The sequence below is a fragment of the Lycorma delicatula genome, chromosome 6, assembly GCF_047948215.1.
Source record: "Lycorma delicatula isolate Av1 chromosome 6, ASM4794821v1, whole genome shotgun sequence".
In the NCBI taxonomy this organism is placed as follows: Eukaryota; Metazoa; Arthropoda; class Insecta; order Hemiptera; family Fulgoridae; genus Lycorma; species Lycorma delicatula.
The window spans coordinates 104287316-104305733 of record NC_134460.1 but is presented as its reverse complement, the minus strand read 5'-3'; the positions used below and the strand labels follow the sequence as shown (position 1 = coordinate 104305733).

General features: G+C 28.6%; 1 protein-coding gene across 1 annotated transcript in view; it reads right to left on the bottom strand.

Annotated features, from left to right (window-relative positions):
- nompC (no mechanoreceptor potential C) overlaps nt 1-17061 on the bottom strand; it is a 243395-nt gene extending 226334 nt beyond the window's left edge. The window contains exons 1-2 of the mRNA XM_075369639.1: nt 16959-17061; nt 11074-11261 (exon numbers count right to left, since the gene is read on the bottom strand). Coding sequence (XP_075225754.1) covers nt 11074-11261; nt 16959-17061 — 291 coding nt within the window. The remainder of the gene's footprint in view (nt 1-11073; nt 11262-16958) is intronic.
- Between the last annotated feature and the right edge of the window lie 1357 nt (nt 17062-18418).

Genomic DNA, 18418 nt, shown 5'->3' with positions numbered 1-18418 from the left:
TTTTTACGTAATAAAAAAAGGTTTGATGCTACCTGGATGAGAAATCCTATGTATTCCAACCATAAGTTAATGGCCACTACTTATTTCGTATAATTAAAAGAATTATTTATTATCATCTCTTACTATAATGCATTAATTTAATTTTTACTTCCTTGTACGAAGTAAAGGAAGGAAATATTTCGGTTTCAGATTTCAACGGAAATATCCATTATGACCATCCCTGAATTCATTTTGACTAGTTTCGGCGTGACGTCTGTTACGTATCACGCATAACTCAAAAACGATTAGCAGTAGGGTGTTTAAATTTTTGATTTAGGACTGTTGTAACATTTAGTTGTGCACCTCCCCTTTTGATTGCAATCGAGTGAACCAAAATTGTCCAAAAAAGGCCAAAATCCAAAAACATTTGGATTTTTGACGTTTTCTTAACTGCAGTAATAAGCCCTCATAGAGAGCTTTTCAGCAACATACCATAAGTGATACTTATTTTCATTGGTTCCAGAGTTATAGCCAAATAAAATTTTAATTAATGAAATATTTTGATCTTACAAGGGGAAGGCACATCGGTTCGAATCAGACTTCATCTCCTTTTTTTTAAATTTATTTTTTTAACTTTTTTTTTAATTTAAATGTATTAATTTATTAATTATTAACCTGTGATAGTAAAAAAAATTACAGTAAGTAATTATTCAGTAATAATAATTTTAAAAAATCAGAAGTTATTAATGAAATAAAATTTTATCTATTTTTAAAAATATATATATATATATATATATATGTAATTTAATAGGCATTATTACATATGTGTGTATGTAATATATTTGGTGAAACATCTGCTTATATAATATTAATTGAAAATTATAATTTAGAATCGTATTATTTGTGGATTTTCTAGCTTAATTTCTGTTTAATTTTATTTAATTATTCTGGAATTTCTGTTTAATTTTATCTACATTAAAGTTAACTAAATAGTGACTGAAAAATAGACCTCACAAGAACAACATATACACTGAGGTATACATGCCCGATCTTTAATAAATTGCAAAAAATTCTTCTCTTAATTCATTACTCCTCTGATATTGTGGGACAATATTCTCCCAAGTCGAAGTTGATCATCATTTCGTTTATTTGTTTTTTATTATCAATCATTCAATCGCTCTTTGGTTTGATATAATTCTGATCTTACTTTGTGTACACGTTCTCTAGTTTTCAAATTTTCTCTCTGTTTATATTCATCATCCTTTCTTAATCTTTTTATTCTTTCCTTGGTCTTAACGTTTTCTTCTTTATATTTATAATCATCTCTTAATCTTTTTTCTCTTTCTTTGGTTTTAAAATTTTCTTCCTCTTTACATTTATCATCTTTTCTTAATGTTTTTATTCTTTCTTTGTTTGTAACATTTTCTTCCTCTTTATATTTATCATCTTCTTTTAATTTTGTTATTCTTTCATTGGTTTTAACATTCTGTTTCTTTTTATATTTATCATTATTTATCATCTTCTCTTAATTTTTTTTTTTTATTTTTACCTTGTTCTTAACATTTTCTTCCTCTTCATATTCATCTTCTTGCCGTATTTTTGAAATATATTTCTTCATGTTAATTTTTCTTTTTCCTGTATGATTGTTTTTTTTTTCATTTTTGATTATTCACCAAATAATCCAATAATAAAAACTGGATATTTTACACCGTAATGTCGAAATTAACATTTTTAACCGGTATAAAGGAGTTCAGTAAACGGAATAGTTTAATTATTATTAACTTTTATTTATACGACACGCCAGAAATCTGAAACTTTTGTAAATCACGACCTCACGAAGATACAAATAATATTGGTCTAGTAATACGAGTAATAAAGGGATTTTTACTATATCCTAATATTTCATATAAGATTGTTGAATTAATAAATTGCATAGATATTAATAAAAACTAATATTTTAGCAATTATGTAACTATCCACTTCAATAAAGAGTTGGAGGACCGTATCTCACTTTCAAATAAAATAAGTTTAAATGAAGTGCAACAAAATATGTGTACATGTAATTTAATAGGCGGTACAAGGAAGTTACGTGATTTCCAAATCAGATTTTTTCAATTTGTGATAACTAAGATTTATTTTTTTACACACATTTAGAAACCTGACAAATATGAAGTTTAAATGATACGTTAATAAGTAGTAAAATTTCACAGGTATTAAAAGTTAAAAATCACTACATTTTTATGAAATTAGTGATAATTTGCAGTATATTACTGCGAATGGTTCAGTTTTTCTCCAGTAAGAATGACTTGGTAATTTAACCCTGGATATTTCTAATCGTCGAACAATTACTTTTAAGATAGCATTTACGGTATAAGTTCTTGACAATTGTGGAACAATTTAACTGATAAAAATGCATATTAATTCCAGGGCATTGTTCTGTAAATAATTAAATTAACTTTGGAGACACAATCCTGATGGCAAGGGGTTGTAATTTGAATGGATAACTTGGATGATAACTCGTTTGGTGTTTACTATCTGGTAAAATGAGTGTTTTTCCTAATGTTATTGTCTGAAGCTATATGAAAATTGTTGGTTACTTTTTTTTATAGGAATAAAGAGAATATTTAAATTTAACAGATTTACTTGTATGAATAAGACAATTATTCAAATAATCAATTACCACAATACTGTGATAATGAATAATCAATAAATCGTTATTAAGTAGGTTTAAAATTATTATTATTATAATCTATGATTAATACTGGATACAAAATACTAAGAAAAATATCAAAGTTAGTTAATTATACAAGAAAATATATTAAAAAATATATGCTTTAAAATTTTGTAAGACTTTTAAAAAAAGCAGTAACCAGTAAGTGGACTGCTAATGTAGACTGTTGGAATGTATCCTACTGGAACTGTTATAACGGCCCATGATTAATTCTAAAATAGTTAAAATACTGAGATATCACAAAAGGATGCAACAGCCACATCATCAGGGAATCCAAATATATTTATTCCAAATTTCATTACAGGAATTTTGAGTTTTCATAAACAAAGTTCAACAGCATAATTTAATTTCATCAATTCAATATTAACTGACTCGCAAAACTTCTTTGTAGCGTCTCGATTCAGTTGGCTTTTAATCTTTTTTTTTTTTTTTTTTTGAATAATTTTACTTTTGTTAAACAGTATAAAAATCAATGTCAATTCTTCAATAAAGATTGGATAAAATAATTGTTTCTTTCAAAATTTAAAAATACATATAACTATTAAACTCATGGCCCGATATTTAAAATACAAGTTTGTACTTTCTTATAAGATTGTGTACTTGTCTTATATCGTATAATTGCCTAAATAATTTTGCTATATTCCCAATTATTCAATTTTAGAATTTTAAATCGTATTTTTTTTTTTTTTATTGAAAAAGAAAAAGATAATTTTTTTAATGCTAACTCCCCTTTCTGTATTATAAGCATTTTAGGCCTTATATATAAAAATGTATTCTAATTAAGATTTTATTTAATTTCAAGTTTTATTTATTTTTAAACTCACATATCCTAACATTACTGGGCCGATTTTTATCATTGTCTTTAAAATTTTCTAAAGATTAGTTTGATATTTATTTACATTTTTCATTAAGTTAAATATTAAAATTTTTAGTACGATTAACTAAATTTTTTAATTAGATAAAGAAAAACATTAGCTTAAATCTTTATTTCACGTCAATATTCAGGTAACTAATAGAAATGTCAATATCTTGACTCTTTAATTAACAGCGATCTGAAACAAGTCTAATTTTTATATTTTAATATTATCATTATACTTTATCTTTGTCAATCGCAACCATATCACATCATCCATAAATAGGATTTATCTAAAAGTTTAGAAACTTTATTTCCTCGCTCTCTATTCATGAAATGTAATTTTATGTTTTAAATACGAGTTTTTTTTTTTAAATATTCACAAATACTCCGTTTTCCTGAACTTTGGTGCAGTTAGTAGGAACCCAGCCTCCTGTAATAAAGTTCGTTAAGTAGAAGTGGAACTTTCAACTAGTTGAGGTCTAGCTTCTACCGCGATTTCTTTGGTCCGATAATCGACATGTATACCATACGTTGGATTAAATAACTTCTATTCAAATAATAAAAAAGGAATCAGATCAGGAAAATGTAAAGATAAGTTTTATTTTTAATTTTTTCAAAATTAATAATAGTTATTTACGTTTTATTATACTAAATAATCAATTTATTTTATATATTGATAATAAAAAGAAGAATCAAAAATTGACAAATCTCATACGAAATTAAATCAAATAATCGTTATTTAAAATTTATTTATAATTTTGTTTTTTAATCAGTTCCTTTCACTGATCCAGACATCCCAGAGGACGAACCCCACCTCCTTCAAAATAAGTTATTTATTTATAAAATTAATAATATATATATTTTTTTAATATTATCTTTTCAATATTTTTTAATTAATTAATTTTTTAAACAAAAGGACATTCCACTTTCACTTTCCAAGACAGTTGCAACCAATAAATATTCTACTCGGATTAATTAGTAACAGGAGTCAAGGTATTGGGTGAATTGTAGTGCATTTTCACGAGGAAAATCGCGTCATCTAATCTAGCCGTACTAGTTAAATTTAACGCATTTCTAGTTTTATTTAACTAAAATACTTATTACCCGGAGAACCAAGAATATGTAATAACTGCTTTTTATACATTGCATAAAGAAGCAACACAATTAAACTATATATATGCATAATGCAATAAAGCTACATCAGAACTCCTGCAAAATTCCGGATTATCATACAGCTTAATATCAGTAGTTATGAGATTACAAATTATAATGACTGAAAAACATAATCATCGTCTTTTTTATCACTAAGAAACATATTTCAGGGTTTTGCTATTTTGATGAAGATGCATGGGTTTGAACATCATAGTTTTAGAGATAAAATCAATAAGGTGAAAGAAGGACACTTTATATTCCGCTATACGCAGGTATTTATATTAATAAGACATAAGCTAATAAATTGGTTAGAAATGATGTAATATAATTCATTTCTTCTCAGTTTTTACTTAAATTTTTTGGGGTTAAATTAACGACGAAGTGATCAGCTTGAGACTAGACGAGTTTAACTGTCAAATTTCGTAATCAAGTTTACAGTTTATTGAAAGGCAATCCATCTCGAAATAAAATTTAATTAATTTTTGGTATTTCTTCTGTGTTGGGAACCAAAGATTGTAGATACTCCTTTAGAATTTTCTAAAAGTAATAACAGATCCTCCAGTGGAAACCAGACAGAATTTTTTTTAATTTAATTTAATCTTTCCAACTATGATTATAGCAGGAATGAATAAGGCTGTCCTAAGACAAAACCAGAGCAAGCTGTTGTATTTTTAGATTTTTTCGGGGAGGAAGATTAAAAAACAGCAACACATTTATTATTAACCAGTTAAATCAAGTCGTTTTACACTAATATACTGTTCTAATCGATTGTTTACAAATACGTTAATCATTCTGTACGTTAGCTGACCAGAGTGAATTAGAACCATTCTCCTGAGGGTACTTTCTAAAAAATTAAAACATTAGGACAATGAGATATATCTTAAATTATGATAATTAATTCATTTTATAAATAGTCTTCTTTGGTTACCTTTCTTGATCCCGTTTTGAAAAATCTACTATTTTACTGAAAAGGGATCGTATATTAAATTTATTTAATATTTGCGCGACAACTAGATGAAGTCACATTAATTTACATTTTCATTAATGAAGTATCTATCCTATATTTATAAACATAGTAAATACATTCACTCAACATAATTGTATATGTCTATGCCTACGACGCACCAAATAAATACGATTTTTTTTCATAGATTGACAATCTCATTACGTAGGAAATTATCAGAAACTTTGTTGAATCAGCAACCTCAATAAATCACTACAATGCAATTAAAAAATTTACTAAAATATTAGAAGTACTGTAAGTTCGGGAATTATAATAACAAGCATAAAACTTTTGGGAAGTAATTATATTTTACTACATTTCATAAGAAAGCTATCAATTTTAATGGGTAACATGATTCGACTTCCGGAAAATTTAGACATGGTCGTTATATAAAATATAACGACCAAAAATCTCGGTCGAGTTTGTTAATGGGCAAAATCAGACCACAAGAGTGGAAATGGGGGCTTTTTATAAAAAACAAAATATCGCTATAAATTTTCTTATTTAGTAAAATATCAAACTCATATAAAGTTCCTACTATTTTTTTGGATAAGCGCCTAAAACTTACCTAAGTAAAATTTTTGGATATCACCAACCATTGCCCCAGGGGATGGAAAAAATGGGGTTTCGAAGACAAAAAAAATCATACCTACCTTAACAGGCACAGTTTCGAATCGGTTTAAAGTGATCGTAAGTCCTCTAAACATTACCTAAAACGTTTTTTGATATGACCAACCCTTACGGCAAGGAATGACCAAAATATTGTTGAAACTGTAAGAAGAGGCTTCCCATATGCTAAGCATGTGAAACTTGTTTACATATGAAACCATTGTCGTATTGAGTGAATTTGAAGTGAACGCATTTAAACTGCCGTGATTTAGTACTGTGTATGTTTTAATATTTGCAAGTGACAATATTTTATTGCCAAGAAGTGTGATTTTTCTGTGTGTTATCCTTGCTTAATATGAAAGTGTGTAAATATGCCTACACTTAAGAAGAAAAGTTCGGTATATTCAAATAAGATAGGGTACCGAACATAAGTTGTAATTCTTAATGTAAGTAATGTACTTTCAAATCATCTTCTCAACATCATTGTCGTTACATTTACACATGTTTTTAAATAAAAATTTCTGAAAACATTGTCTTTTTTTATCAATACAAAGAGAGAAACCTAGAATCTCCCACTAATCCTCAAGTAGGTGTATTGTCAAGCAGTTCAGGAAAAATTATAAGGAGTCTTGATAAATTTAGCAATGGCTTGTAGTCTAATGAGAAAACGTAGTGTCCGTAAAACATGGAAAGTAATGTTTGATACGAGCTCGTACAATCCGTGTTCGCCTACTCCTAATTTGCCCAGTGAAATCTACCTCCGCCTTCCGGCGTGCCGAAAGGAATTTTTTTTTTTTTGAAAACGGAACTGATTACAAAAACTCCTGTCAAAAAATATCCTCACGACCTATTCTACAAAAAACTAGCAGTATCACCCCGTATTTGTGTACACATTAGTCTTCTTCTTCTTCTATCCGCGGATAGGCTTGCAGCCTGTTCCTGTCCAAAAATTATTAAATACAATCAATCACCTTCTTAATGGCTGATGTCCATCACGCTTACCAATCGGTTCATAACGCAAAAAACTATTGAGATTCTCTCATTTTCTCCCATTATTTCAACATGCTGCTTTCAGAATTTCTTATAATCTTTAATATTTCGTTAACTGCTAATATTTGCACTTTCTCTTTAATAAGGTCATTGAAAATTTTAACTAATCATGAACATTCATTAATCGTTCTTAAAAAAATGCAGTTACCCAGATTTCAGTATTGAACATTAAACCACCAGTGTTTTATAAAGCCTAACCTAGCTGGAAGAAAGCATCAATGGAAAAGCTGTTGCCAAGAAATTTTTATAATAAATCCTGATTAATGCGTACTCTTAATGAAGGATACGACAGAGCTATCAATTTAACGGTCGGTCAACTCCGCCAGCTAATCCTACTTCCATAACTTCTTGACTCCGCACCCGGGCTATAGTGGCATAAGGCTAATCAATATGTATCAGGGTGGAAAAGGATAAAATGATGATTTCTTGGAGCCTTAAAACTAAGACGTTTCTACTAATCCCGACAGAAGAATCTCGGTGTCCTAGGAATGGAGGCCTTCGATAAAAAGTCTTAATCAGACTTTACAGGTGGCCTCGGAGAATGAATTGGGAATCAAGACATGTTTAATCACGAACATTCAAAAGAAACTAGTACACACCAGTATAGAAAAGGAATCAAAAGGACTGGCATTATTTATTAACAAAGGAAAATAAATTAAAAGTTCATTTTTATACATAAGGTTCTTATTTTGTGAATGTGTAAATAATAAAGATATGGCAAATTATTACAGTAAATCATAATCGAATTCATGAAAAATGTCCATGGACAGAACAAAATAATAAAACGATCTTCAAATGACTTCAGTGAAAATATAAACACTTAGGTTTAAAAAAAAGAAAAAATCAAACTTATTTTAAAAATTTTTAGGAAAGGTAGATCAATGGTAAACACTGATAGTATCGTGTTAATATTAGGCAACAGAGGTCAGTGCTAGCGCTTGTACGTAAACTATTAGAACCATTAACGTCTGGTCACTATAAGGGCATCTTAATAGAATTTTCTATTAACACATGACGTCATATTATGATTACGTCAGTCCTTTCATAACTTGTATGCAATACATTATCTATTATTTATAAAGTTGGTAAAAGGCGGCCAAACTACCGATCAACACTTGCTCCATTTAAACTAACCTTATTTGACCTACTGTCCAAGCTTTATTACCTTTTAAATAAGAACACATGTACAACCAAAATTATATTTCTTTAAATTAAAACAAAAATTTCATTTAATATTCAAAAATATATAAACGTATCTAATATATTAAAAATCACGAATACAAAACCTTAATATTTTTTCATAATAAATATGATACCGTTTTATAATATTTCAAAACTGAATTTCTTAAAACAGGTTGCTACTTCTTTGATAAAACTGTAATATTTTCACTTTTAATGAAAATGTTAAATTTTAGAACCTTCTAGCAAATTAAAGAAGAAAATAAATCATTTCTTAAAAATGCGCTAACTTTTAAAATAAAATTTTTCAACACAGTTTGTAAATTATTGATACAAAATTTAGGTATGTTTACTATGTGAAGGCATATTCATCAGATTTTTTTCTGTTTATAGTAAAAATTTTCTTTATGTAATGAACTAAAATTCTTAAAATTAATTCTAAAAATCAAAATGAATTTCTAAAATAAAATCCCTTTTCTTAGGGAAATTGAAGGCAACATTACCCTCATCAATTTTAAGAAATTTGTTCTGGAATTCGACAAGAAAAAGTGTTATAAGTAAATTTTAATTACGAATTTATTTTATTAAAATTCATTCTTTCTTACACGTAAAGAACCTGAGATATAACAGGCAGTATTAGGAATTGCTTACTATATAAGTAATGAGTTTTACTATATAGCCAATATCTGGGGTTAATAATACATTCACCTGTAAGGCTGAATATCGCCTGTAACGCTATGCACTTTCATACTGATATTTTTGGTTCAGTGCGGGAAAATAATTTCCCGAAGTGGAAGCCTGGAGTGGAAATATTATTCTTGTCACGTCTATCTCATTTTTAAAACTTGGATAACTCGTATCCGGTCGTTTACAAAAATTTCGATTATGGCATTTCAAACGCAAACTTTATAGATTAATAGGTTAATAGGAAATAAATGACTAAAATTGTTTAACGGCAAAAATTTATTGCACATCTTCAAAATTGGTTTAAAATTTTATTTATAAGAAACGATTTTTATCTTCACAAAAAAAACTGGATGCCATCGGATATAGATTAAAAAATCCCTTTTGGCACACCGGAAGGCGGAGGTAGATTTCACCGGTGCTAAGTAGGAGATAAAAACGATTTCAACCTTAAAGTTAAGAAAAACTTCAAATTTATTCAATACGACAATGGTTGCACGTGAAAAAAGTTTCACGTGTTTAGCATACGACAAGCCCCATCTTCTTACAATTCCAGAAACATTTTTGTCATTCCTTCCACTAAGGGTTGGTCATATCAAAAATTGTTTCAAACAAAATTTTTAGGTAAAGTTTACAGGACCACTTTTTAACTGATTCGATGTTGTGCTTATTAAGGGAGGTATGATTTTTTGTCTTCAAAACCCCATTTTTTCCATCCCCTGGGCCAATGGTTGATGATATCCAAAAACTTTATTTACATAAGTTTTAGGCCCTTATCCAAAGAATAGTAGAAATTTTAAACGAATTCTATATTTTACTTAATAAGAAAGTTATAGCGATAATTTTTTTTTAGAAAAAGCCTTCCCCCATTTCCACCCCATGGTTCGATTTTGGCCGTTAACGAACTCGATCGAGATTTTGGGACGAGTTATTTTTAAGGAACAATTTGAAAGTTATTGGCGCAAAATTACGGCAGTTATCGAGTCCACAAGAAAGTGAAATATGTATATATATATATATATATATATATAAACTTTGAGCTGACGGTGGTTTTGGAGTACGGGAGATGTGAAACGTAAAAGTATGTCGAAATTTTCCGGAAGTCGAATCATAGTACTCATTACAATAGGTAGCTTTCTTATGAAATCTACCTAAAAACGGATGACACCCATGTACCTGCGCGAAAGCTTTAAATTAAAAGTGTTGAAGTAATAATCCACAAAAAAAAATCTATAATGATTGTAATATAATTCATATTTAGATTGGTTTATATTTAGGTTTATATTTTAGTTGTTTATGCTTATCATACCGTTTTCAAAAAACTTTGCCGCAAAATTCCCCCTTCCCCCAAAATTGAAAATATTTTTTTTCTTTTATTAGATATTTTTTAACTATAAAGGTGTTTTTTGTTTAACCTCCGTGTTCACCGTTAGGTATTGCATCAGAGGATGAGATGAATAATTTGTAGAGTGTGTGAATAAAATGCCATGCCTGACCGGGATTCGAACACGGGACCTCCGAATGAAAGACCGAGACGCTACCACTCACGCCACGGAGGCCGGCACAGATATTTTATAACTTTTTTTTTTATGTCTTCCTAGGCATAGTAGTATGACAAACGACCCAAAAAAATACTTTGGGGGCAATATTGAGGATAGGAGAGCCGATAAACCTGAAATTCCTTCTAGTTTAATTTTAGTTACAGCACTACGGATGCATCTTTTTACAACGGGAATTATGTACAAATAATAAGAGAACAAACTACGTTTAAGATAGGTACTAGAAATAAAAATAAAAAAACAGCAATTAAAATAATTATTTAATTTTTACCTGATCGGCCAGACCGGCAAGAGGCTGAGGATTAACATCCTCGCCTCCCGTCGCTACTATCTTCTCAAGACTTTTAAGGACTTGGTCCATAGGAGGCCAGTCCGCTTTCTGACAAAGCTGGAGGATTCGAAGAGCGATGTCCCGGCCCGAAGAACCGGCACTGCTCGTTCTCGCTGGACCTCCATCTCCTAGAAAAAAACAAGAAACTTGATAAAGAAATGCTTAAATGATTTAAGCGTATAGTTACAGTTTACATTTAAACTTATCTATCGTTACCACCTTAATAAATAGAAAACGTTATGTTTATACGATGAAATTAAAACAAAGCAAAAAAAAAGATTAAATTATTCGTGTTAACATATAATAAAATCAAAAAGTTAATCTAGTACATCTGGAAGCGGGCCACCTACTAACAACAACGAAACTTAAAAAATTGATCATTGAGTCATTTGATAAATTATTAATAATGTATCTATACAATGTTCTTATCAACCATTCCCAGCGAACGGGTACGTTCATATTTACCTAATTCCTCATAGAATCATTTATAAAAATTTATTACACTCTTTCATATATAACGTATTGTTTAAAATTCGGATGTAAAAAATTTCTTTCCATATATACCGGGAACACATTTTATTAGATAAAAAGTTTTTTTTTTTTTTTTTTACCTAATAGAGGTTATTGGTTAGAAACTTATAGGAAAATAATGTCACTTATTAGAACACATGATTACAAAACTTTTGTACTCTTAGATACTTTTCTTAAAACCAGTTTTTACTTTTCTTGTATCGTAGCTATTTTTTCTATATTTTTATCATTAGTTCCTTTTACTATAACTGGCATCATAGATGTATGGTGCAAGAAGGAAAATATGATAATCAATCAAAAAATGAGATATGGATTTTTTTTGTATCTTTCGACGTTTTATAACCTAGGAACCCAAAAAAAAAAAAAAAAAATGGGGGTAATGTTTATACATATGTGTATGTGGTATATACGTATATACATGTGTTGGCGTGTTTGAAGCTCAATAATCTTTGACTGGATAAACCGATTTTGATAAAAGTTTTATACAGACTCGTGCATATGGGACAATTTGTTGGTAAAATTTTGGAGTCAATTTTCTCAAAATAACCCCATTTTATGTTAAGCTCGGTACATACATGAATGCTTTATCTTACCGTTTTTTTATAAAACATTTTTCCCGAATATTCCCCCTTCCCCAAAAATTGAAAAAATCTCTGTTTTATTACATATTTCTTAATTGATTTTTTTTAATGTCTTCTTAGGCATAATAGTACTGCAAGCAACCCAAGAAATACTTTGGGGGGAAATATTGAGGGAGGGGGAGCTGATAAAGTTTAAAAATATCGGTTTTTGAATTTTTCAAAAATGTTTTGGTTTATTTAAACTTTTAATATCATTAAAATTCTTGGAAGGTGATTTCTGAGGTCGGAGGCAGAAAAACTAAAAAACAATTTTTGTTTAATTTTTAAAACTTTTTTGTTTATTTAAACACAAATATGTTTTTTAATTACAAATGTTTAATTATTGTTTTTTAATTTGTTTGTCGTATCGGGATATTAGAAGTGATTTTAAAACACGACGATATCGCATTACCTTAAAAAAAAGATTGGAAAAGATCCCCCCCCCCCCCCAATAAGTGTTATTTGTGACTATTAAAATTTCAAAATAATCCCGTTAAATATTTTATTGTATATATAAATATATATTCATATTTACATGAAATCTTTAAATAACAATTTATGGTCTCAATTAAAATGTCTTTTAATTAGTAAAATTCTTTTTACGCTATTCAGATTACCGATCTGTTTTTTATTTATTTTGTTTTTTTTTTTTGTTTTTTTCAACTGATAACATCAAGTTTTTCGAATAATATATTATTTTATTCAAATTTAAAATCGTATATAAAGTTACAAACACGAAAAAAGTTAACGCACTCTACTGTAAGAGTATTAAGAAGGGTTAAGAAATTCGGCTTCACCTATAGGTAAAATACGTACCATAAATACAGTTTACATCAATAAGCACCGCACCATATAGGAAAAAGGTACCTCAAAGAGATCCAAAGGCAAAACCACCCCCCACGCCAAATACCGAACATATATGAATGACTAAATAACTGGTCGTCTGCCCAAAATCAATAAAAAAACAACCAGAAAGGATCAAAAAATAAGAAAAAAGAAAATAGCGAGAAATAACTATCTTGTTTTCTTTTCACAGTAAATAAGACAAACAATTTAAATCGGAGTGCTTCAAGGACTGCAGAAGGCAGCCATTTCGCCCACAATTCCTGAGAAGATCCGGGTATTTGTACTCGAGAGGAAAATAACACATATCTGATCAACAAATTTATATTGACCGACTTAAATAAATGCTGCAATAAATTCCTTTTCCATCGAGGGTACTAAAGAACTACTGGAAAAGAAGTATTATCGGTTTCTCAGAAAAAAATCTCCACCGATCGAAAAAATTGAGTTGGGTAGAAACATCCAATTGAATAACTGACCAAAAGAAAAACTGTCTCAGAATCTAGAGTATTTTATCAATAACTTATAAAATCACAAATATTTTTTTTTCGTAAAAAGTTCTAACAGAGATCAAAGTTATGCTAAACATTGATAAGGACCAACGTAAATTTAAAATATCAAGTTGTCTAAAAATGATTGAGCCTTTGCAGACCAAAATTGAAAATACATTTATTGTTATTGGAAAATAACACTATGAGACCATATATGGATCATTTTTTCGATTACCTCCTGCCATTCTTCCAGCAAAACCATAACACCATCGCTATAAAACTTCTGTGGTTTCTGGTCAAAATATTATGACACGATGTTTTTACAAGCCTCTTTTAAAACTAACTTAACACTATTCAGGGAGTTTTGCAAAGACCGAAATGAATGATAAGTCTGACGGTTCCAGGTCTGGGCTGTACAGAGGTTGCATTAAAATCTCCCAGTCAAATTTTCACAATTTCTGACGGCTCGTTAAAGATGTTTGCGGTCTGGCGTTCTCAGCGTGGTATACGATACCCTTTCTGTTGACCAGCTCAGGCAGTTTCTTTTGAATTTCTAGGTACAATCGCGCTAATTGTCGACATTACAGGTTTTGAGTTTACCAATCTGCTTGGCGGCAGCAGCTCGTGATAGATGCCATTCCATTCCCACCAAACACACCGCATAACCTTTCTGGGCGTCAGTGTGGGCTTTTCCATAGACTGTGGAGTTTTTCATTGATTTGAACAAGATCTTTTTTTCACATCGTTGTAGGTTATCTACTTTAAATACACATAATCAACCGCTTCAGAAATGGCTCGATTTCATTAATTTTCAGTAGAGATGTGCAGATAGAAATTCGATCGAGTAAATTTTTCTGAATCAATCATGTGTCACCCAAACGTCGAGCTTCTTTTTGGAAGCCAGCTTTCTCAAAGTACTTTAACATTGTTAGGTGATGGTTGTTTCGGTCATTGACAATATCATGATTGATTACACACCAGTCTTCCTCGACTTTTGCCAAAATACGCTGACCTTAGCTCGTGCGCAAAAGGCTGAATACTTTTTATACTACCTATTATTATTTTGTTGTAGATAGAAAAATTTGTAGCAAATTATTTTTAAATAGGTTGCATGTTTCTCATACTAACTTTGACAAACAAATGATTATATTTAAACATTTTTTGAAATAGATACAATGGTAGTAAAAGCTTACGTTCGCTCAAGAAGACTGAATAAAAACATTTTCATTATTTTTTCTCCTAATGCAAAGATAATGTTACAAATTAAAATCGATGGTGGTACTTTTATTATCTGTTAAATTTTATAATATTATTTGTAATTTTTATGACTTTCTAATTTTTAATTTTTATTGTAATTTTTACATCGAGGAAGGATATATGTAAAAGATTTATATCGTGTAATAAATTAGTAAATAAATCATTATACCATAAGTGTAAAATGTAATGAGTGAAAACGCGTTTTTATTTTTTATAAGTATCATGAGTGGTAGATCGATAACAATATTTATCATCAAGAATAATTAATTAACCGTAAAATTTACTTACCAAATGTTAGAGTTCACTTTTTCATATAAATTCTTTTATAGCCCCTAAACGTTCTGTTAATTTGACGTGCCATCTAATCATAAAATTAACTCCTAGTGATAGGTGGTAGAATTATCAAAGCTCTAACAGTATAATTAATAATATTTCCACTAATTTCACCTTAATTTTCAGTTATATTACTACAATTATTTGTTAAAAAGTCTTAATTTATTATAATTATAGATTTAACAGTTATTTTAACCCAAAAATTACACTAAAATACATCAAGTAAAAGTTAAAATTCTGAAAACCTAAAACTCACTTAAAAGTATAAATTTTTTTTTACAAGAGATAAGCATATGCTACTCTATTTATTTGTTAGAGTAAATAATACAATTTAGCCCCACTGGTTATATCAATTAACCACAGAATTATTAAATTTTCAACATTTATTTATACTAAACCTCAACAAATATTTAAAACAGATACTTTGTTGTGAACATATCATAAAAAAAACACTCATAACCCTACGTAATTAAAATTCCTTAGCAGAAACTTTGACTACTTGAAAGCCATTAACCTTTCTAACATTCGGTATCTGAAACAGATCGATTAAATAATAGTGGAATTTCTGGCTGGTTTATTTTCATATATTTTTATTAGTTGAATCACCCTAATTCACACAGGTTGTCTCATTGAACTTATAAAAATAGTTAATTCCATAATAAGAAAATCTGATGTTAAAAAATATTTGAGATTTTATTTTTAAAATATTTATTAGAGTTTAATAACATCATACAAGCACGAATCCTACGTTGAATTCGTTTTATAGAATTTCCCTGCCGTTTTCTACATTCGGAGAATATTTTGGAAAGGTAGTAACAATTGTAGAATCACGAAACCGAAAAAAAAGCTTGAACATCTATCCGTGAGGGTATCAAACGGACTTTAATAAATAAAAATCAGCTTTTAATATTTATTATTTAACTTTCAATTCCTTAGTTTTTTGTTTTGTTTTTTTTTTTTTGCTATGAACACGACCAACAAGTAAGCACGCAGTCGTATTTTTTTTTCTATTTTACAGCCGTATGTTTACACTCGTTTAATTTTGATAGTCTTAAATTTACATGAAAAGAAATATAATCTGCCCAGTTTTATTTAATTTTTTTTACTAATAGTTTCTTCACTCCTTGATTTCCTATTACGTCTAGTATAGAAGTTTGATGATCTTGAAAAATAGCATTTTCATTCAGCATTTTCATCAATTAAATTTTCATTTTTATACTCTATAAACGTACAAATCTTATGTATTTCGTTAAAGACGCAGAACAATTCTTACTCACACAGACTCAAGAATATTCACACAGAACATATATTGGTTGGCAGCCGTATACAATTATTTTTTAGATTTATTATTTAACGGTTATTTCCAATAGATATCAAAATAATTTTCGTAAAACCAAATATTTTATGGAAATTTGTTCGTCTGATAGGCCAACATAAAACATTACTCCTTTTTGACGTGATCACAAATTGAATAGTCTGATTTTTATAAAAATTTTCTAGGTATAAAAAGTATGACGGTAAAACGTTCCGTTCTTTGCACGAACTGTTTTTACAATGAATGAAAATTTATTTATACCACAAAAAAGTAAAATAAAAATGGTATATAAACAGATGAGTCACGATTGCAGCAGACAGATTGATTGGAATTATAAACTTTAATATAAGTTGGATATATTCCAAAAATATTTATTTTACAGTAATAAAAATAGTACAAAAAAATAAATCTTACATGTGATACGTATTCACTTACCACGACCAGCAGGATCATCTTTACTGCCATTGCTCCCTCCAGTTGTTTTATCATCATTTTTGCCGCCCCCAGGGCCCGGTTTCCTGCCGGAATTAGGCAGCATCTTCAGCCGACTCCTATCGCACTCATTTCAAAACCCGGCATAGTAAAGTACGTGACTTCATTTTAAATAATTTCAACCCATTAAACATTTCCATCCATTTAACAGTTCAAATCACCAAAACAAAGAATAACCCCATGCTATATATCAGCTCTTTTAATAAATTTTAGTTTTATACCTGTATTCTGTTACAAATAAAACTGTAAAAAATATTAATAAAAGAAATACAAACTATTAAAATAAAATATTATGAAACTGTAAAAGTAGAATATTAGAAAGTGCATAAATTAAAATGAAAAATATATAGAAGTATGTGGAAAAATAAATTGGTAATTTTTTTTGCAGCTGTAGAATTCGCTTCTTTCAGCATTTAGTAAAAACTATTACAATAATGAAAACAAGCTACCTCATATTATGGTTAATAAAGACAAAAATTTTACATTTACATTAATAACTAATAGAAAATAACTTTTGTAGTTTTATTTGAAACATATAATAAAATGCCGAAATATAATAAATACTAAACTCAAAACCATATAATAATTATAAAATTTCAATAGAATTAAAATAAAAATACATTAATATTCTTGAAAAAGTATCTCGTTTTACAAACAATAGAATATGTTTATTTTTTTTAGCAAATTATTTCTGTCAAAAATAATATTAGATAAGATACAAAATTATTACAATACTCTAATTTTGTCTGATTTCCACACACTAAATCGTGAAAGCTAAGCTGAAAGAAATAAAAACGCAGTTTCCTAAATGATTATATATTTTTAAGAAAAGAAACTGATGAAATTGTATATTCTTGAGGAATTTAGCACAGCTACAGATCTACAAATTTAAACGTTTTTATATAAAAATATAAAGGTTATGAAAAAAAGGTTAAGAAAAATTAAAAATTTGGCATTTATTTGATTTACATGTAAGGAACAGAGCAGTGAAATTATAAATGAAAATCTAAATAGAATAATAATAATAATAAAGATAATTTATAATTTTAAGAAATTATAGAATAAAATCGTTTTTTATATTCAAATATCCCATAATATAATAGTCACGTTTTCCAGTTTTCAAGAATTTTGTTAATTTGTAAAAACTTTATAATAAGAAAAAGTAGAATTACAAATAAAAAACGGAAAAATTGAATAATTTTTTTTTTTTTTTCAAAATATACGGAGGGGTAGTTATACGGAATATTGTTAAATTAATTCTGTTTTCGAAACTGTCCAGAAATTTTAAAATTATTAAATAAATACATGACAGCGAGGTAAAAATACAGATTCATGTACTTATCTTAGCGAATGAATTCGCTTAACACAATCCTCATATTAATGTTTCTGTATATTAAAATAAA